At 41.5% G+C, this 21,854-nt stretch overlaps 2 protein-coding genes across 3 annotated transcripts in view; both read right to left on the minus strand.

Moving 5' to 3' along the window:
- The window catches only part of PPIL2 (peptidylprolyl isomerase like 2), a 73,379-nt gene extending 56,693 nt beyond the window's left edge, over positions 1–16,686 (minus strand). The window contains exons 1-6 of the mRNA XM_082773837.1: positions 16,522–16,686; positions 16,373–16,422; positions 15,572–15,617; positions 14,621–14,683; positions 14,397–14,448; positions 289–340 (exon numbers count right to left, since the gene is read on the minus strand). Of these exons, the coding sequence (XP_082629963.1) occupies positions 289–340; positions 14,397–14,448; positions 14,621–14,683; positions 15,572–15,617; positions 16,373–16,422; positions 16,522–16,553 (295 nt within the window). The 5' untranslated portion in view covers positions 16,554–16,686. The remainder of the gene's footprint in view (positions 1–288; positions 341–14,396; positions 14,449–14,620; positions 14,684–15,571; positions 15,618–16,372; positions 16,423–16,521) is intronic.
- A 1,356-nt stretch (positions 16,687–18,042) lies between these two features.
- The window catches only part of HIRA (histone cell cycle regulator), a 34,356-nt gene continuing 30,544 nt past the window's right edge, over positions 18,043–21,854 (minus strand). For both annotated transcript variants that reach the window (XM_082774212.1, XM_082774211.1), the window contains 4 exons: positions 21,293–21,415; positions 20,353–20,516; positions 19,569–19,657; positions 18,043–18,970 (listed from right to left, as the gene is read on the minus strand). In XM_082774212.1, the coding sequence (XP_082630338.1) occupies positions 18,854–18,970; positions 19,569–19,657; positions 20,353–20,516; positions 21,293–21,415 (493 nt within the window). In that variant the 3' untranslated portion in view covers positions 18,043–18,853. The remainder of the gene's footprint in view (positions 18,971–19,568; positions 19,658–20,352; positions 20,517–21,292; positions 21,416–21,854) is intronic.

Genomic DNA, 21,854 nt, shown 5'->3' on the forward strand with positions numbered 1-21,854 from the left:
TCCTTAAAGTAAATACTACCTTATTGCAGTAGTAGCTATATTAATAAAAAATAAATAAATAAAAATGCTAAATAATTTACAGTTCCCCAGTACAGGGAAAAACAGAAATGGGGCTAAAAATGTTGATCACAGCAAGCAGTTAATCTACTCAAGAAAATAAAAGCCATGACAAAGAACACAAATTATGTAACTTCACTGTGGGCAAGAAAAAACAGAATTTATTAAAGCACTCATTAAGAAAAAAAAAAAAAAAAAAAAGAAAGAAAAACAGAAAATTAGCGTACTTACCTTCACTGTTTTTAGCAAAATTCAACTTTATAAGTGATTTGGCATCTAGTTTCTAAAGAAAATGAAGCATTAAAAAAATTAATGACAACAGAACCTAACCATGGAAATAACAAGGAACCGTAACATCAGCGCTAGCATTTTAATAGTATATAATTTATTAATAATATATTGCAAGTTGTCTGAATCATCAGAACCCTGGGAATTCAAGTTAGGGAGAGCCCACAAGAACAAGGCTCACAGAGCCTGAGAACTGGGATACGATTTATTTAGGGTGTTGCAGTCTGACACAGCGCAGGGCTAAACAAACCGAATAAGCTCGTGAGGTCCCACAACTGTCCTAGCACAAACTGAAAGGGGAGTCTGCATGAAAAGCAAGGCAGCAAAGCCTGTCGCTACTCATCAGATGAGACAATGTGGGGAAGATCTCTGATGAGGGTCACAGAGCCAGCAAGTTATTTGGGTAATCAAGCTCACTACCTTTTCCGAGATAACTGCAATTTTACTTTTACATCAGGAAACTCGTTCACATGCCCGAAATGATATTGCTCCTTCAGTGACACGCCGAGGTAGGCCAACACATGCCGGTCATTTGATAGGGTCAGGAGGCGATGTGGGCACAGGACTGGTGTGGCAGGGCACATCCTGACCCCACCGTGCCCCCAGCAGCCTGTCAGAGGCACCTGGCCCAGAGACAGCCCCGAGCTTCAAAGCTGAGTTGGGATCTCAGGAAAAAACCCCGCTGATGGTATCAGCTGGCAGAGAACAATTCACTGCCAAATTGATTGTTAAAAGCACACACTGCACAGGCCCTTTAGAAGAAACAATCAGTTCTTTTCTCAAAACACACACCTGAGCAGCTCGGGGGGGTTTTTATAACCCAGACAGCTCTTTATAAACAGATATGAGCGGAGATCTGCCAGCCGTGGGGCCGTCGCTGCTAGCTCCATCGTTACAGCAAACAGTGATAACAGAATCACGGGAAACCAAGTCAGTGGGGTTTTTTTCCTGCCTAATCAAGATTCATACTCTTGGTTCAGAGAGTACATGTTATGACAGCTGGGCTCATTCGTTTACAGGAAGGCACTTCTCAAATTGTTTTTAGCCAACTGGCAGGCTAATTTGCTGCCAGAAAGGTAACCATCTCTCTAATTTATTAGCAAGAAGTGTAATGAGGGCTAGTAGGAATAAGATGGAGAAGGGAAGGGAGAGGCCAGGTTAGGGGATATTTAGTTAGGTACTGCTGCTTTCCTGAAGCAGACTCCCCACAAAACCATCACCACCAAAAAAGCATCACCTGCACACTGCTGGCTTACAAAGAAAGACAGCAAAGGCAACAGCGGGTCTGAAATGACTAAGGGAATGCAGAACTTTATTCATTTACTTATTTATCTTCTTACTAGAACAAAATTGTCAAAGAAGTAGTAGGGGAATAGTAGAGCTGCCAAAATGAACATATGATCCTGGACAGATCTGTTCAACCTAAACAACTTATTAACACAAGGCAGCATCCATCTGTGCACATGTTGTGCAACAGCCCAAAAATTATGTTCCAGAGAAAACTTCTTCAGAAATACCTCCGCAAACAGCAATCATTTAAAGGAAGGCTTTTGAATGATCTTCCTGGCTCACTTGAGCTATCCCAAAAACATGAGCAGATCATCTTTAAACAAAAATGGAAACAGTTTCCTAAGAAACAGCTTAGCATGGTTGAAGACTCAGATTTAAACATTGACAGAAATTTAGCAGAAAAGACAGACTAAACTCCTGTACAGACTTTAAAGGCTGCAAAAGCTGCACTACACTGTTTCATCTGTCAAAGTTAGAGGTGCTGCCAAGTCCTTGGACTCTTACACTGTACCCAGGGAAATTGTACAGTATTTCAGGTCACCTCTCTCCATCATGGAGAACAAGGTTAGCTTTCAGCATCACTTACTCATGCTGTATCAACTCCCCGTGTTGGCATTTGTTCCTCACCAAGACAAGCTCTTATACAGTCTTACATGTCAACAGTAAATAAAAAAAAAGCAATTTTCATATAAGAGTTGAAACACATGCACTGCCCGGACTCTTTTTTTCCAGGATAAGAGCTTGATATGATGAAGTGCTGCATGGACATCAAAGGCTGATGGCCTTGGACCAGCCTCCTACCAAACCCGTACTAGAGAAGTGGCCTTGGCATGTCAACTCTTGAGCAGCACCGTGCTTCAGCTCAGCTGGCAACAGCTACCCCGAGCCCTCCCCTGTATCACGAGGGAACTTCCTCCTACTGATAAAGGACGTTGTTTGTGCAATCTATTTATGGAGAGGCATGGAAACGGGCTGAGCCTTGTCTATGAGAAAATGTGTGAAAAATCTAATCAGGGCAACAGCTCAGAAATATTTTGAGAAGTTGATGAACGCATCTAATGCAAGGAAAGACAGGAAAGAGATTTGTCAAAGGAGATCTTTGGAGCACCAGAACAGCAAAACCAGGCTCTGATTTGCCACAAGAGATTGCCATGGCCTACAGAGGCAGCAGCACTGGGCAACTCTGCACAAAGCACACTCGGAGGGGGAGCCCAGCCCGCAGGACAGGACTTCCAGCAGGTCTGATTCTGAAAGGTGCACACATCACAGAGGAAACTATGAAAGAACATGAGACACACATCTCTATCTTATCTCCCTTGCCCCACCCCGAGTTCTTTATTTCATTTGAAAACAAGGTTATCTCGCACGTGGGTGAATCTTCTTTTATTTATTCTCCATCAAAAAAAAGCCCAAGCTTCCTAAACACTGCCAGGGTTTGTTGCCATGGAAATGACCATTACTCCGTAAACAGGCACCAGCCCTCACGAGAAGAGACAGCAGGAGTGAATGAGCCCTTAAATGAGTTAAAGTACTTGCTTTCCTGAATTCCATATTAGCAATAAAACGTGAGGGAGCTCGAATATTGAATACACTGCTGTTCAGAACTGTTTCTGACCCAAGTTTCCTCCCCATTCATCCAGTTTCAGTCAATTTCCAGAGAAGAAAGGAAGGAAAAAAGCAACGGTTATTAAAAAAACACTTGATCTAATTAAAATTCTAAATTCGTAATAAAAAAGAAAGGCCACAAGCATGCGCCACTTCCCCTAACCAGAAACAAGAGCTGTATATTTGCTTCTAAAAATATTTTATGCAGGAATGCTGGAAAGCAGACGCATTTAACGGCATGTAACGCCAGCTGCTCCACAGCAAGGAAGAGCTACAAAACAAACCCAAAACCCATGCGAGCTTTTTCCTCGGCTGACTCCTCTCTCGCAGGCACGCTTCCACAAAGGCAGCCAAGGCTACTTTTGGCCGTGACCTACTTTCTGGCAGCGGCGAGAAGCCCCACCGCCCCGCTCTCATCTGTCAGCTGACACCGCTCGGTCCTGCGGGATACCAAAGGGCAGCCTCCTCTCCTGATACCCAGTGCAGAGGTTATTACGAAGCGTAGGTTAGTGGGGCACTGTGGCAGTTAGCAGATGAAGCACGCCGATTGTTTCGAATTAAATCATTCTTTGTCATCGCTGTGTCTCTCATGAAGATATGACCTACAATCCTCGTGCATCAATTAGTTACACTCTCTGAGTCCCTTCGGTCTGTGGCAGCATGTTCTTTTTTGTTAATGAGGCTCTGACCCCGTTGGATACACACCAGCCTGAAAAACAATCAAAATGGGCTCATTTGATTCTCTAACTGCACATGGTTAGAGTTAGTGACGTGCAGCAAGAGTTGTATTTAGTAAATACAGACCTCACCACTCTGTCAACTTTAACAGAGTTCCTAATTACTTCAGAACTGGACACTCTTCCTAATGGCCTCTGGCAGGAACACACAGTAATCCAGTGAAGCTATCCCAGGGAAAAATTAGTGTGTCACACCTGAACTTGTTGACAACACGAGGACAAAATCATCCGGTGCTGGCATGGCTACCTGGGTGGTTCTCATCCCACCAAAACAAGCAATGTGGAGTTAACTCAAATAGAAAAAAAAAAGCCAAACCAAATACTAATACTGAAACACAATGCTGCCTACCAAGTACCAAATTTAACTTCACACAAGCAGATGAATTTTGTATTAAATTCTTTGATTCCTTTAGAGGTGACACTTGTTACTCTCTGCATGCAACTTCCCATTTCAAGAAGCCCTCATATAATTTTTCCTGCTATAAAACCATCAAGAAATATGTTATTATTAATTGAATGTTTGAATATTATTTGAATAACTCCACGTATACTTTTATTTATTTCAGATCTTGTAAATGGATTTAATGATGACAAAAAGTCACTGGAAATTCTCAGCAAGTCTACACTTCATGGGATGGGAAACAGCAGTACTGGTTTAATTAGATAAACTACATCCATGTAGTTCAATGTTTCATGGAAAAATTGGGGTCTGTGGCCAAAAAGACAGAATAGTCTTCTGGTTCAAGCTACGGTTTCTACGTTCAGTTCAACAGCATAAGTGTATTTGTCACATGCACAACACCTACCAAGTACTAAGAAAATACCCTCAATTCACATTCTTGTGTGAAACTGCTGCTTTAACCGTGGCTTTCACCCTGCTACTGAACCGGTATGGAAATGGACATAAAGGATCCTTCGTTACCCACTTCCAGACCACTGAATTTCCATATTTAAATTTTAATTAAACTGACACCATATGGTCACCAAACCCTTGTCCATAGAACCATACAGATACGCTTAATAACACACATGGCTCGCAGATACCAGCAATAATGTTGCTGTATCAAAGAGCACATTAGCAGAAATTACCATGAGATAAAGATGTGCTGTTTCGTGTGTAAGATTAAATCTGCAGTCTTAATGTGCCCAGAAGTCTATCAGTCCAGAGATAAGCAGCCAAATACAACATGGCTTATGGAAAATAAAACTATGCAGAAGGATAGAAAATCTAGTCTCCAATTTTAGTGAAAAATAGGCAAGCAGTGATCTATGGGAACCTCATGCTGCATCTCACTTAAGGCTGAAGTTTCACAGTTGCTAGTTTTTCGAGTGTCACAATCACAAAAACCCATCCAATGTGCACACTTCCACCAAAACAAGGAAAAGAACAAAAAGAGACCATCTGTTCGGTCCGTAAAACCTAGATGTAAATACATTTTTGCTGTAAGGGAAATAATACATTAGAAATAATGCTAGACACATTTATCTGTCTGTGTCCAGAGCTGGCTTACTGGATAAAACACTGCCTACCGCCACCACAATCCCCATTAGCAAGGTGTGAAGGAAGCACAGCAGCTTGGCTGGTGACTCATGACACTGGAGGGTTTTAAACTGCTCCTTTTGATAAAGCACTTGAACAGTAAGTCTGGGCAAATCTTATCTTCTGTGCCCTCACTGTTTCCCAAAGATGTAGGCAACTGAAAAATAAATTCACCTTTCTGGACAGATAAAGGCCAACTAGTAGTGGTGCAGCATGCACTCCTGTAAAACACTGTTCCTCTTCCAAACTTGTATCTCTCAGATATCCACATGTTCAGCAGCAAGGAAGGAGAGGGGGAAAGTTTCAGAAAACCCAAAAAAGAAAAAGGAGTCATCTTTCTGGTTATCTGCCTGAGCAGGACCTTCATCCCCTTGACCCTCCTGTGTTTTATGACCATTTCCAGTTATGACACACGACTTTCTGATTGTTCCTCTGGCAGGAATCATGTCCTAATATGTTTCTATCCAGGGGCCTTGAAAATTTATGGTCACTAGTCAAATATTAACTCATTTAGACTGTTGACTAAAAGCTAATAATTTCTGAAGTAAATGAGGTAAGAAGACATGGTTCAGTTGCTGCATATGGAAGAGTTCATCTCATTTGAAGTGCATTAGAGGCATTTTGGCAGTTTGCTACCCCCACAGACAAAAATGCACCTGGAGAGAGCTGTTCAATGAATCAGGAGAGGAGGCTGTAACCATCCATTTCTGAAAAACCGCTATAGGCCACAGAAATACAGGCAACAGCATCCAACTGGAAACAAAAACAAGAAAAGGGTAAACCACTGCTAATCCTGTCTAACTCTTATGTGTAAATAAGTACCTGCTTCTGAAATGACCCAAGCTATAAAGAGAAAATTGCAACAAATGATCATATTCTGACAGCACCCTTCCTGTCTTAACACCTACTGAGAAAATGTTTTCTGTCTTAAACTATCATCTGAAATATATCAAAGTATTATCAAAGTATTTCAGAAAAAGATTAGAAAATATTCCCAACTCCGTACCAGGCATTCACCCAGCACTTCCTGTGTATGAGTAAGATTACCTAGGTTCAAAGATGAGAAACTAAACAGATGCAGAGAATGACTGTGACCATTTAGGGTACAGAGAACTTAAAGTCTGTCCTGGTTTCAGCTACGATAGAGTTAATTTTCCTCCTAGTAGCTGGTATGGTGCTGTGTTTTGGATTTAGGGTGAGAATAATGCTGATAACATGCTGATGTTTCAGTTGTTGCAGAGCAGTGCTTACGTGGAGCCAAGCTCTGTTCAGCTTCCCCTGCTGCCCTGCCAGCAAGGAAGCTGCGGGTGCACAAGAAGCTGGGAGGGGACAGAACCAGGACAGCTGACCCCAAGTGGACAAACGGACATCCCAAACCATGTGGCATCATGCAGGACAATAAAACCAAGGGGCTGGCCAGGGGACTGCTGCTGATGATGATCAGGGACCACTGGGCATCAGTCGGCAGGTGATGAGCAGCTGCACGGTGCATCACTCACTTTGTATATTCTATTATTGTTATTATTTCCCCTTCCTTTTCTGTCCTACTGAACTGTCTTTATCACAGCCCACAAGTTTTACCTTCCCCCCCCCCCCCACTGCCTTCCCCAAGGCACTGGGGTGGATAGGAGGGGAGCGAGCGAGCGGCTGTGTGGTGCTGAGCTGCCTGCCGGGTTAAACCACAGCAAGGCAAGAAGAACATCTGACAGGAAAATACAAGTCTCAGCAAGAAAATGTCAAGAAAGCATTAAATTCCACTGCACCAGATACACAGCTGTAAACACTAAGAGGGAGAAGCACAATTCTGGCATCAATACAAACGAGAACAGGCTGGTCAAACCCCAAATTTACAGAAGATATCTATCAGATGAAAAACCGTCAGAAGAACCTCTCAGCAGTCACAGCAGGAAAAAGCAAACACTAGTTCAAGACAGAGCATGCAGTTTGCAAAGCAGATTGCAAGAGAGGGGAAGACCTAAGAGAGTCTTCCAATTTTACGTTGCTGATCACTTCACCCTTCTTTCTGCAACACATGAAAGCCAACTAAGCTGGATTTGTCTGAATCATTTTTCAACAACAAAGCTCCCCTTGGTTTTATTTCTGTAAGCTTTGTTCTCTGCTCTGTAATAAGCTATTACTCACTCAGAACAAAACTGTATTCCCACCACACACTGAAACTTTTCTTACAAACAAACAAGAAAAAAAAACCCTCTCCTTCCTGCATTTGAAATGTACAGGAAAAATATTTTAAGTAAAGAAAAAAGAAGGGGAGCAATTGTCATTTACACCTATGCATTATCTGAAGACCTGAGCTGCATCAGACGAGAGAAATGTACTTTGCATTTCAAAGCTGAATATGTGCTGAGATCTTCTGACATGTATGTGACGGGCGTTCCTAGAGAATTAAAATTGTCATTTATATAGCAGTTATGCTGCAGCCAAATGAGACCTGAAGTTACTGATCCACCTGAATGCCCGCTCATTTTCAAAGTCCCAAGGAGAATATGTAAGAGACTACTAGGTCCTCAGGTACTGTGCTCAGGTCTGGAGGGAAAAAGCATAAAAAAGAAGGATATGTTATTCTCCTAAATTTTTCTAAGTAATGGAAAATACCTTCATTGGCCAAATTATTTTAGTCTTCATTAGACACCAACACTCTAGATATGGAAAACTGACATAGAGATAGCCTGCCTATGGAGGGTTACCAACATTTTCCTCTCAATATTTTCTATCTAGAAAGGAATGAGAACGCTCAGAAAAAGCATATTCTCTTTGGGAACAGTGAGAGAGAAGAAGATTTTAAGAGAAGAAAATTAAGAGCCACAAGAGAAATCTGACTCCTGCTGCTATATGCCGTCTTCAAAATGCCATCAAAATCCTAAGATAGCATCGCCATCACTTTGCAGCAAGGTCCAGACAAGCACCCTGAAAGTGCATCACATTGAACATTACCTACAGCTATTACATTTTCCTGACAAAGTATTTCAACAACAGCTACTGCTACGCCGGCATGAAAGAGGTCACCTTCAAACCACAGACCCTTGTGTGGTGACATCCATTATCTGCCACTCATTATCTGGAAACACACCTGGAATAGCACAATTAAAACAGCAATCTACAGTAAATTACCACACATGCCATATGACTGGAGTTAAAAGCCATTATCACTGTTGATTTGGCCAATACAGGTCACATGAAACTTGAACTTGTCTCTCCCCTGCTCAGGCCAGAAACCTGTTCCACTCAACTCCCCCAGCAGTCCCACAGTGTTGTTTGTGATCTTGATCTTAACACCTCTGACTCAGCAGCCTGTGAAGCTCATGCAACCCACTTACAAGAATCCACTCCTGAAACTCACTGGCTCTGTACTGATTAGCTGATAGAGGTGCAGAGCAATTTGTAGCAAATTAGAAAACCTTGGCTGGAATTTAACCTGTGCTTTAACACCTGTTCCTACAACACAGGATGACTTATTTCGTACATTTGTTTCTTACATGGTGGTGCAGTTTTCATTGTATTGTAAGGCAAGGAAAAACACCCAAGGCCTCTTTCCCATGTTCATTTCTCGGGTGGAGAAACAATTACTAGTGCAGTCTATTTTCTGTATCTGTGTTTTCGAAATATGTAAATGGTAAAAACACTAACTTTACGGAAGTTTCACCTTTGCTCTACTTTCTGCATCCTTTTCAGGCAGGATTTCCCTTATTTAGACAGCCAAAGATGTTTTTAGAGCATAAAAAAAGTGCTGTATGGTTGTTTGTTCATTTTTACACTAGAATTAATACCTTTAGTGGTAACAAATGAATCCTCTCCTTTAATCTGGTCAGCAAGCATCTCTTACCTCAAGACTGGCAACCAATTTCCATGAGATTGACTGAAATTCTCTTAATTACATTGAAAAGAAAACATCCTTTTACAATAAAATTAAGTAACCATAGCCACCAACATCTGAGAGAAGTAGCAGCTACTAAACATATTAAGGAATGTATTTGAGAATGACTTTCCCAAAAATTTAAAATAACAGATTTGGTTGCAATTTTTCTCTTTTGAAGGTAAAGAGTTATTGTTCTCGAAAGTTCCTTTAAATATTCAGGCAAGCATCATGTAACTGACCTTACTTCAAACAAATGATTAAAAAAAATTAAAAAATGACACTGCCTATGTTCATACATGAGCAGTGCTCGATGTGATGTTCCCTACAACCTCTGTCATTGCCTCAGGGCATTGCAAGGCACAAGCCATGTGTCTCTGGGTGCTTTCAAAGAGACGATCAGGAAGGCTTAGTGCATGAGGCAGGCACCTGTACTGCCTCAATTATTTGATCTTATTAGTCATAATCTCACCCCACATCATTTTTGTTTGGTAAATACAGGATTATGAGTATGGAAGAACAAGAGCAAATATTTATTTTGTGCACAGATCAAGACTTTGAGTTGAGTTCTATCTTTTCTTAATTTTTAGAACTTCCTCATTTACCTAGTAAGCAGCTAAAATCTGACACTTAAGAAAAAGCTCTTTCTGGCCTCTAGATCCAAATCCTAACTTTGCATGAGACAGGGCACAACGCAAATTGTTCTCTGCCTCACTGGGACCAGAAGCATGAACGCTAACCTCACACATCCACAATGCAGTGTCTTCAGTTTGCTTTTTTTTGTTTGCTTGTTTGTTTTAATCTGTAGGCATATGTTAAATGCAAGCTACATTAACTGACTGAATCCTGTTGGCCCTTCAAGACAGATACAAATGTGACAACTACACAGGCACACGTGGCCCTTAACATGAGGACTGCTTCTCTGGGTTATGTAGGATCAGCAGACATATGGATTTTGGTTTGCTCTGAACCATGCAGAAAGACTTCGCATAGATGAGCCCTCTAATATGAGTTTTAAAACAGATGCACTTAAAACAGTCACAAAACTGACTTTGGACCAAAGCCTTAGAAGCAAACTGTGGAGATGAACAGACTTTCAACTGTCCAGAAGAACAAAATTCCTGCAGAAAAGGGGGACAAGGAACAAAGACCTCAGCTATTTCTGAGACAGGGGAAAAGAGATACTTTCCCAAGGTTACAGAGCCAGTCTCAAACAGAGCTGAAGTACAACCACAGTAATCTAGTCTGCCCACGTACAGTTAGAATGTCAGTGAACCAGACTGAAAAAAATAGGTATTTACATCAGAAACATTACAACACGAAGAAGAAAAATAACTCAGCCCACATAAATCTACCCAACAAAGAACTATTTCCCTTGAAATTCCTGTCAAAAGGCATACTGCTACCTTCATGCGGATCTGTCATCTGCTCATATTTGAAATTCCAACAAACCAGATAGGATCTGACCAATCCCATTTCTTGGAAATAGGTACTCCCGAGCCGAGCTGGCTGGCTTGTGTGGGCATGCTGGTCAGTGCTGTCAGAACGCCGCTACATGAAACAACCTGGCAAGCTTGCAGCTATCTGCAAGGCCAAGAAGCCAAAGTGCTGTTGTCAGTAAAAAGGAATGAGCCTGCTACGACTTTCCTGGTTACTCTTTATTTTATGCAATTTTAGTGTAAACATAAGCTAGGGCAGTGTCCTGACGAAGCTGACAGAAAAAGCAAGCGAGCCAACGCCATCTCACAGGCTGTAGTTCAGCTGCAAGAGATGCATCATTTCTTCCAAAATTATTGGTATAATAACAAAAATTTTTACAGCAATGCATTATTAAAAAAACAACAACAACAACAACAACAACAAAAGAATTGTATTATTTATTATTAAAAGAAGAAAAGTTACTGTTTGGAATAGCTCATTGGAAAATCTACACAAAGGTCAACGGCGATTTGTTTCTCCTAAATGGATACTGGTGACAACACTTGCACCTCAGAAGGATGTTCAGAAGAGAAAATAAACCATGAAGAAGTATAGGGAAGGAAAGCAAATTAAACATAGCAAAGAGTGACTGCAATCTTGGCATTGCAAAATTTCTTTAAAAAGGAAGGCTGGTCCAAAAGTTTAGGATTTGGAAGACTGAGAGAAGTCACTGCCTACTTGTAGATCAGTTCACAAACACCCAATTAAGAAAATACTAGCACAGTCCCACCTCGTGAGAGCACTGTGAAGATAAATGTGTTAATGACTGCAAAGCTCTCCTATGCCCCAGTGAGGGCCCACTTCAGAATTAAGACAGCTAGTGAGAATTGGCAATTATCACGTGTGTGCCATTAACAACGCCTTTCTGGGTAGCCTAGTGACTTGTCTAAAACGTTTAGCCTGTAGCAAACCAGAACAACAGAAGGGCAAGACACAAGGGATTTCATTATCATTTTTAACTTGAGGACAAAAAAGGGAAAAATTCTCCAGGGCCTCACCACCAACAACAAATCATCAATCTGCGCAAAGTACTGTCATAAAGCACCTTCTAAAACACAGCACTTCAGCTAGTCTGGCTCAATTCCTCTTCAAACAAACCTAGAGTCTTAAGTTTCCATAAGTCACCAACACATTACAGAAGGTATTTTCTGGCTTCACCAATGAGCAAGCTGTACAAGTAACAAAACATGCACACACAGTTAAATACATTAAATAGAGGGCAGCAAGCACTAAGCCAGGGGGCAGTACAGTCTAGAGATGGACAAGATCCACAGACTCCCTCTGCTACCTACCCTACCTCATCCCAGCACCCCCATTCCCTGCCCGCCCTATGCCATCTTCCCCTTTAGAAAGAGAGACTTGGTTCTCTGGGGAGTGAAGACTAAATTACATCCCTTCTCTCAACCCCACTCTTCCCTTTATAGCTCCACAAGGCTATAATCAGCCAGACTGCATGCTGTTATGGACTGCAAGCACCTTCTTTTTCTTCCAAGTGGTCTGGAATGCCTTTGTCTCTGGACAGAGCCGTACAGCACAACTCCACCACTGAAGAAAAGGGAAGAAGAAAGGGGGCTCCCCAAAACAGAGCAACACAGGAAAAAGGAACACACGTAGAGAAGAGCTGCAGGTGCACTGCAGATCAGCCATGGAAGTGTAAGTCCAGGTAAGCTAACAGATGTCAAAGTTAGACTTCATTTGAGCATTTATGGTTCACCAAGAATACTCTGCACATCCTCACTTTCTCTGTATTGCACAGGACCAATAGACACGCTACACTTCTTGCATGCATTTACCAGAAGTAATTTTAAACCACATCATGGTTCACAGAATGAAATGAGAACAGGTGTCATGGAGCTGATCCGAGTTTAAAAAAGATAATAATCTGGCAACACCCCAAACCTCCTAACCAATGCACTGAGCAGCAAGGTAGTAGGAGGCTGGCAAAACTAACTGAAATAGCTGTAATTCCATTCCCTCTAAACATCACATATTGGCCTCTTCATGTGTAAAGAAAGACCTTCAATCATCTCTCCATCATGCAAGCACACCTGCAGTTTGCTATAACTGATGATATTCAGTCTCAGACAGTCTGTTCACGTTTGGATTTTGGAATGCAGCATCTGTATTTAGCTCCTCCTCATATCTGTCTGCTGCGAAAATCTTTAATCAAACACAAGATGTTTCAAAGGTAACCTCATACCACAAAACAATCTGTAAACGAACCAGAAATTCTGTGCAATGGCTGCCACCTAATGCTCAGGAGAGTAACTGCACTTACTGAAGAAAAAAGTTTCAGTAAATCAAGCAACAATTTCTGTTTAAAATATACGTTCTCAGAAAAAAAAAATAATAGTCTTTTAACCCACCACAAAAAAAAAAATAAAATATTTCCAGTATTTCATATGCATCTGGTGCTCTAGAACTTCACGCTATTACAGAAAGTATTCCTTCATAATTAGTGCTTAAGTGGAAAAAGGGGAGAAAACAGTAAAGCCCTGGTTATAGTGTGAAATCCCAGTCTTACAGTTAACTATCATGACAGAGCCAGGACAGAAACTTTCTGAAATAAATCGTCAAGATAATTCAAAAGATTTTGCACATTAAGCTATCATTCATCAGCACTAATAATAATCTCTTTAACCTGCATGGAACCAAATATCCACTTGGTTAGGAAACACCACTGCAAGTTTTAGTACAGATGGAGAAGTGAGCTAGTCAGCATCTTGCCCTGTGGACTGGAATTCACCTTATACAAAGCAGCAGTACTGACCCTTCCTCATCACCAGCCAGTTAGGCTTTCTGGGCATCGCTAGCAGTAACAAGAGTTAGGAGTTACAGAATCACAGAATTTCTAGGTTGGAAGAGACCTCAAGATCATCGAGTCCAACCTCTGACCTAACACTAACAGTCCCCACTAAACCATATCCCTACGCTCTACATCTAAACGTCTTTTAAAGACTTCAAGGGACGGTGACTCCACCACTTCCCTGGGCAGCCTGTTCCAATGTGTAACTAGTTCCAACTAGAAAGACTTAAATTATGCCATAAACATAAGATAAGCAAAAAAAAAAAAAAAAAAAAAAAAAAGAAAAGGGGGGGGGGGGGGAGTGGTGGTGGGGAGTTTGTAAAAATGAATTGCCCATTTCCTCCACAATGTTATTTACAATCTTCTTTTACTGCGGAAAAGAAGAAAATATAACGTTCTTCTCTTTCTTCTGCAAACAGTCAGAGTGTGATTATTTTCTACTATAGAGATCATTAGCAGGATGACAATAAGAGGACACCAGATCTCAAATCCAGAAACGCCCCCAACTTTTTTTTTTTTACCTTTTTTTTCCTAAAAATAAATCCCTTGTAAGTCTGTGCTTTAATTTTACAAACTTGATGTCAGAAATACCATACTTTATAATAGTACTACCATTCAACTTGTTTTACTTTCACTAAAGCATTTTTAACTCCCACACATTAAATACAAAATCGAACACAATGAAAGCCAACACGGCATATGAATACAACCATCATTACTTACTTCTCCTGTGATAGGGTTGGTTCCATATTTCTTTATCCAAGGAACAATGCTCCTGAAAAGAGAAGGAAGAAAGTAATAAGATTCAAGCAACAATAGCAACCTCTATTATTTTTTAATAGCCAAGATTATTTCTACCAACTTGCTAAGATCAAATGATGAGTACACAGCTGTAACCAAGCAGTTCAGCAACACAAAAATAAAGCTAAGTACAGACAGTAACTTACAGTATGTCAAAGACTGTCCCATCTGGCGTGCAAACTGGATATTCAAATGGCTGCAGAGACAAACTAGAAAAAAAGTACATGTTTTTAGCAAAATCAGCTGGAAATCATGATGACAGAAGCAAATAACATTTAGCTGAATCACTTGCATATTAAAGGAAGGCCTATACCAGTGAAAATACTGAGTGGCTGCCAATACTCACTACATGATATTCTACATAAATTAGGTTAAAAACAAGATCTCTGAAAGGAACTGATGCAGTTCAGCACCCACTGCCATACAGCCACAGGTGTAGATGCTGTGATACTCCTGAAGCTGCTTCTGTTGCCCCAGCAGGTTCTACCCGCACACAAGATGGTCCAAGCAGACACAGTCTTTGTACTAAACAGGCTAGGGAGTAATTGGCAATTACATTCGGTATCCCTCGTTAGGGATGTTTCCATAATCCGTTCAGCTTTTAGCCAAGCAGCAGTAGTAAGTAGGTGGGGATGGAACCTTCTGGAACTATTTGATTTACTAGACAATATCTAACCCACCTCTACTAACTCCTGTATTTCATTCTAGGACTTCAAGAACGAAACTAAACACAAAAATAGGATAAATATCCCTTCAGTCTATCTAATCACTGCCTCTGAGATACAAATAACTGTCCAACCATATTCTAAGCAGGAAAAAATCGATTCAAGTCCCAATTACACAGATTTCTAAGATTGGAACAAGCACGGTAACTGTTCTGAATTATTTTATCACTTTTAGCCATCAAATTCAATCTCAGCAGACACTAAGGATGGGAAATACTGATATTGTTTCAGTTCTTATTGAAATTTTCTTGCTGCATTGCTATCATAGCAGACACAAGTCAATGAAAGTACCTTGGAAGAACACAGCTTCAGCAATAGCTCAGATGAAGAGACGGGTCATTTAATAATGATAACGTAATTTTATTGCTTTACCTGCAGTGATCAAATGATATACGTCTGAAATTAGTTCGTGGATGGTCTGTTTATGAGAAACAAAGCACAGGATTAATACAAAGTATGCCAGGTAACAAAGAAACATTTGAAGTTACACTGTGCAATCTGTGTGGTAGCAATTTACCAATGACAAGAATAAACACAGTAAGCTCTGCAAACCCATAACTAAAATCAGATTCCCACTGTAGAGCACAAATATGCTCCTCAACGGAAATAACAACCAGAATAAAATGAGCAGAGCTCCGACGGACTGACAGCACTGAATTTAAATTAGATGATTAATTTGTAAGTGCCTTCATGCTCTGCCCTACCGGTAGATGCAGAACTTGCTGAGGGCAAGGAGAGTTCATCTAGACGTCACACCTCCAATTTCAGCATTTTCCATGCTCATCAGTGTCACCAATTTTTGGACCCCCAGTTACAAGGCTCAGCAGTTCCAAAGCCAACCCAGGAAGTGCTCTGACACCCCTGCAGCACCTGCAGGAGCTGTGCTCGAGGAGATCCTTTCACCGGCCACCCCGAGCGACGTGACCCCGTGTCAGAGCCCTCACACCGCTGCTCAAACAAAGCAAGGGACAGAGCATTTAGAGAAGGAACTCTGCGGAGCTCCAGCAAAGAGGAGACTGGAAACTGGAGTGCGAGCGTGGAGACAAGGCCAAAGGAGAAGGAGAGCAGCCCGGGGGTGCCTGAGGAAGGCAGCCCCAGCCCCGGCGGTGAGCGAGGCGCAGCAGCAGGCCCAGTGCGGGGCAGCAGGGCCGCGGGGAGCCACCGGGCACTCACCTGCCTTCTTGCCGCCGTAGAACTGCGTGTACTCGGCGCAGGTGATGTACCTGCGGGCAGAGCGGGGTCACCACACGGCACACGGCCACACGGCCACCCCCCCGCGCCCCCCGGCCAGCCCCCAGCCCCAGCCCGGCCGCCCCGCTCACATCTTGTCCTTCTGGTGCTGCCGCTTCCCCATGGCTGCGGCTCGGCCCCGAGGCCCCGACCGCCGCCGGCACCCGCACGGTTGAGGCCGTGGCGCTTTTCCGGGGCGGGTGCGGCTCCGAAGGGCCCCGCCGGGAAACGCGGGCGGCGAGCGGCGTTCCGGGGCCGGCCCTCAGGAGGCGGCGGAGCGGGAGAGCCTCGGGGGGCGGCTGAGGGGAGTCGAGGGGCGGCCGCGGGCCCTGCCGGGGCCCCTCAGGGGCACGGCGCCACCCGCTCGGCAGCGCCGGGCCTCGGGCACGGCTGAAGGCGTGAGGGGCTGAGGGAGGGCAGCTCCCGCTCGTCAGGCGGCCTGGTGGCCGATTCCACAGAAAAAATAGAAAGTAAAAAAAAAAATTGTGCGTTCAGCTGGTCCAGATCAGGCTCGAGTGTCGTCCCGCCCCGCCCCCGAAGTGATTCCAGTTCAGCAAAGTGTCCAAATGAACTGGGAGAGCCGATTTGTTTCTGCAGCTGCACAGGCCTCCTTTCCAAAAAGGCACAGCTGGGAAGCATGTAGTTGAAAATGGATAAAACGTAGCTTAAGGCAATGCTACCACCACTATGTTTTTCTGTCAGGGTACTATTGAACTCCTGGGAGCAGAGGTCAAGGAAACTGGGGCAGCTCTCCCTAGCTGGAAGGTTGTGTTGCCCCAAGGAACACATCTCTCCCTCCTCAGATCCAGCCAGCCATGTAGCTGCAGACACCCATCAGAACACAGCCCTCAGCAGCCAAAATCCACAGCAGTGCAGCTATTCCTTGCCACTGCTGCCTGGTGTTCCTCACAAGGGTGAAGGAGATGGACTGTTTCTGCTAGAAGTTGCTGTACATGGCAGGCACTACACGCCTGTAACAGAGGGGTTATTTTTAAATACAAATACTGATTTCAATAATAATTTTCTTACTCAGAAACACCCCAACTAAGGCAGTAAATTGGGACACACCTAAATAGTTGGGCCCTGGCAATAACTGAAGCCATACACTTGCTTCTTTCTCAGCACCAAGCATACTTCTGTGAAGAAAACAAGTTGACTGATTTGGTTTCAGTGCAATTCAAAAACCACTCCACAAGTGAACTGCTGGCAGGGCACCAACACCATTTTGTTATTATGGAATGCCACACAAAGAACATTGCCATAACTGGATGAAGTTCGTCTCTTCTTGCAGTACTGACTGCTTTCAGCAGTGGTTCAGGGAGCCCTTTTTACTTTGGGTTGCCTAAAATAATGAGTACTCCCCACATAGCTCCTGCCCCTTCAGAGGAGATGTGGCTTTAGGATGTAGCTGCTCTCAGGTGACTACAAATACTTGTCCGATCCTGCTCTTAGAGTAAAGATCACCCAGACAGTATTATGTATTTCTAGAGACGTTAACATGATTCAGCTTGTGTTGACGTTTCTGGAGATGCTGTTTGTAATGTAAATATAATATAAAATTCAAGACCACGCTTGTTTTTTCATTTTTTAAACCAATGCGGTGTTCATTTATTTTTGTACTTACAAAAAGAGCCATCCCATTGTATCCCTCCCCCTCCCCAAAAATGCCTTTTACAAACATTTAAAAATTAAAAACCAGATGATGACATGTTAATTTGGTAAATTATTTTGAAACATAGCTTTTGTAATATTAGAGTTAGATTTCCTACAAGATGACTTTGTAGAGATAGCCTGATTACTGGCCAAATAAAATTCCATATTACAAGTTAGCAAATTCTAGTACAAAAATAGTCCATGTGTTAGAACAGCCTCTTATTATTATTATATTCACAGGAAAGAGTCTATTGGCTGTATAATATGTTAATATTTATGAAATTTCTTTTTATGTGGCTCATTCATCTAATTTAATATAGTGTTGAGCCTCAATAAATCCTCAGTCAAAAAACCCTAAACAGGGTTAAATATGCTGTTCAGTGTACTCTGAAGTACTGTGCTTTTCACAGGACATCCAAGAAACCCTACAAACAGTTCTCAGCTAGTTTTGATATTAAAATGAGATACAGATCCAAAAGGACCCCCCTGAAGTACATATCCACGACTTTCCATAGAAACAGAGGCCACAGCTTCGATGGTTAAGTTTCACTTGGGAAACTATCTAGGTCATCCACTCATTTTCATGGATCCACTTGTGAGCTTCTTTAAAATCTAAAGCAGGTCACTTGTGAAGCATCTGGGACCCTTATGGCACTGCCCTCTTCAGCAGCGTTCCACACTGACCGGGCTCTCTCTCTTCTTCTGTCCCTGGTTAATGCTGTTCAGCAGTTTCTATCAGACCAGGCGCCTCAAGGAAAATCTGGGGAAATGCTACTTATCTCTCAAGATGTCTAGCTGCTCTTGATATTCTGTGAAAAGCCTCTGGAAGCGGAGGTTCTGTCCAATAACAGGAAGAAGTTCTTTCAATAGTTCTCTCTTTCGTAAACCCTGCAAAACAAACAAAACAAAAAAAACACCCACAAAAGCATCCTTAGAATGCATTATTTAATGTCATGAATAAAATCCATAGGACTGCAAGATTGTCTTTTTTCCTGCCTGGAAGGAGCTATGTAATTTTATGTTCTTACTGTGCTTACATGACTCCCAAAATAAAAACTGTTTTTACATTTATATATTCATTAAGCTGGTGCAGCCTCTGCACAGCTAGACTTCAGGCATGCTCTGAGGAGAAAAGACATTTTATTGGCATGTCACTATTTCAAAGCTGCGGTCTGAACAATGTGGAGACCTGAAAACTCAGCTCTACTCCCATCTGATTTTTATTCAAAACAGCACCAGTGCTGAGACCATGGCATTAAGTATTTGTCTACAGTTCCACATGAAATAAATACAAGTGCCATGAGAGGAAGCCTTCTTATGAGATAGGAATAGAGAATGGAAAGGGTTGCAGGATTAGGAAAAAATCATTTTTGATTTTTTTTTGTCACTAAGTTTAACTGTATCTTATGTTACACTGTTATCCATATTCTGTAATTTTCATGGGAAACGCTCCCTCATTCTTTGTTAAACTATTATCAAGACTTACCATTACTGTTGATTCCCACTGACTTCCAGCTGAGTAATGGACTGGACCCAATAAATCCTTGCATAATTCTCGCAAACGATATTCAAACCCTGAATATCATCAGAAATAAGATCACGTTCATAAGATTTCTGTATATAAAACCACTACAAAATTTAACTGACAGCATTTTGAAGAAAGAGCTGCAAGTATCTAGAACAGGATAAGGACAAAATGCACGATTTCTGAAAAAATATATTAACATATATAGAGAGATATACTCATAGAAATTAACTTAAGGGGCTCAACACTACTGACTGTTGAAATTTTAAAATGTAAAGATGTATAAAATGCAAGTAACAGAAGCAAACTCACTGCTTTGTGTGCTCTGGTACAAAGTATCAAAGGCTTAGCAATTCTTCCACTTTTCAACACACCCTGATCATCAGTTGGCAGTGGAACATTACATGTTTTACAAGGTGTTGCTGCTTCTGAAACGTCTGTAGTTGCTGCCTCATAATGCATATGATATAACCTGACAGACCACCGCATGTTATTTTTCCCCTTATCAAGATCCACAGATGGCACCGTTTCCCCAGACCATAGTCTGTTCACAGCATTTAAGAATAGGATTCCCGAGTACTGAGCACTACAGGAAGCAACACCTTCATCTGGTTTTGTTTTTTACTTTAAATAAATGTTAAGTCCAGAAGCCAAGTGCTAAACAAGAGAACATTAAATGCAATCATACATATAGATGAAGTGAACAGAGGGTTTCTTAAAATACTGAGTTGCAAAGGAGTCTCACCTTCATTAACTAGGTACCGTGCATAGATAAGGAGCCAGTGGCGATATTCATGACTGGATTGTAATATAAGTGCTGCTGCTATCTGATTCTCCAGGTATGCAAGTGTTGTTTCTTGTTGCACTAAATGAGGCATGGAGAACAATCTGGCAGCTTGCCTTCCTGAACTACAAAGCCAAAGAAAATTTAACATGTCAGCCTGATTTTATATCAGGTGTTAATATATATATTCTTGTAATACAGAAACTATTCTAAACTTAACATTTAGAGTACATATTGACACCAGAAGGCTAATTTGTGAAAAAGTAACCAATTATTTCCTTTTTGAAAAGGATTTCTTGTTTTAAGTGTGATATTTAGTCTTTCTCAAAAGAGAATGTTGTTTGTTTGGATGTCAAATACTTTTCCAATCGCTTTTTTCCTGCCTGAAAGAGAACAGCAATAAAATCATACAACTTTAGTTTTATGTATTATGTATTCTTTTTTTTTAGTACTATGTATTCTTTTCACAAAAAATAATTAAAAAATAATAATTAAAAAAATAAACTCAGATGTGACAGACAGAAAAAGCACAGAGAACTGCCTGGGAAACCTAATTCAAATCCGTATCAAATCAATAAAGGTGACTTTATGAAATTCAGTTTAGTTAATCAAAACATCACATGTACAAAATTGTCAAGTATTTTACCTACTCAATAAAGAGAAGACTTAAACAAAATGATTAAGTTTAGAGTATGCTTTCCTATCCCCCTAAACAATCTTGAAGTAACACTGAAATACAGACTACAAAAGAGAAAAGATTTGGAAAAAAACATTCTATGAACTAAGGATAACTTTCGGTACAATTAGCATCTCAAGAACTAACTCACTGATACAAACACATGAATAAGTAATAGGAAAAAAAGACAAACATGCTGATCAAATGAAGCAAATAAGTGCATACTTTGATGTTCGTCCCTGTATTACAGCTAAGGGGCCAGAACACAGCATGGCTTCTTGGGATGGTAAGTTATTCCTGAAGTCTGCGCATTGCGCTAAAGAGTCCTGTTTGTCAGAAACAAGATTCCTGGAAAAAAAAAAAGCGAACAAATCAAAGGCAAGTTGGAAGAGAGTAGGCAGTGGTATTAGTTGATCCAGCTCTTTTCTCCCCCAAAGCCTGACCTGCATTTTCATAGATTATCAAATATACTACAGAGGTGCTCAGGAGTTGTGCAGATCACAACTGTTCTGACTCAATGTCCAAATTTCACTTAAGCTTCCATGCAAGCGTCCCTCCTACTTTCAAAGTTGTTATGATTAATCACATAATATAATTTAGCATTCATTTTGAAAAGCACAAGGAAATCCGCTTTCCGTTTGTCATTTTACACCAAACAAGAAGTCTTACCCCAGAATAAAGACTGGAACAGACACACAAAGTTATGAGTTTCTCATTGTGAACTTGATTTTAGCTCAATCAGGTCCCCCCCTACCCACCAGACAAATTATCACAGATCACAATTTTA

The sequence above is a fragment of the Aythya marila genome, assembly GCF_965140915.1.
Source record: "Aythya marila genome assembly, chromosome: 17".
NCBI lineage: Eukaryota > Metazoa > Chordata > Aves > Anseriformes > Anatidae > Aythya > Aythya marila.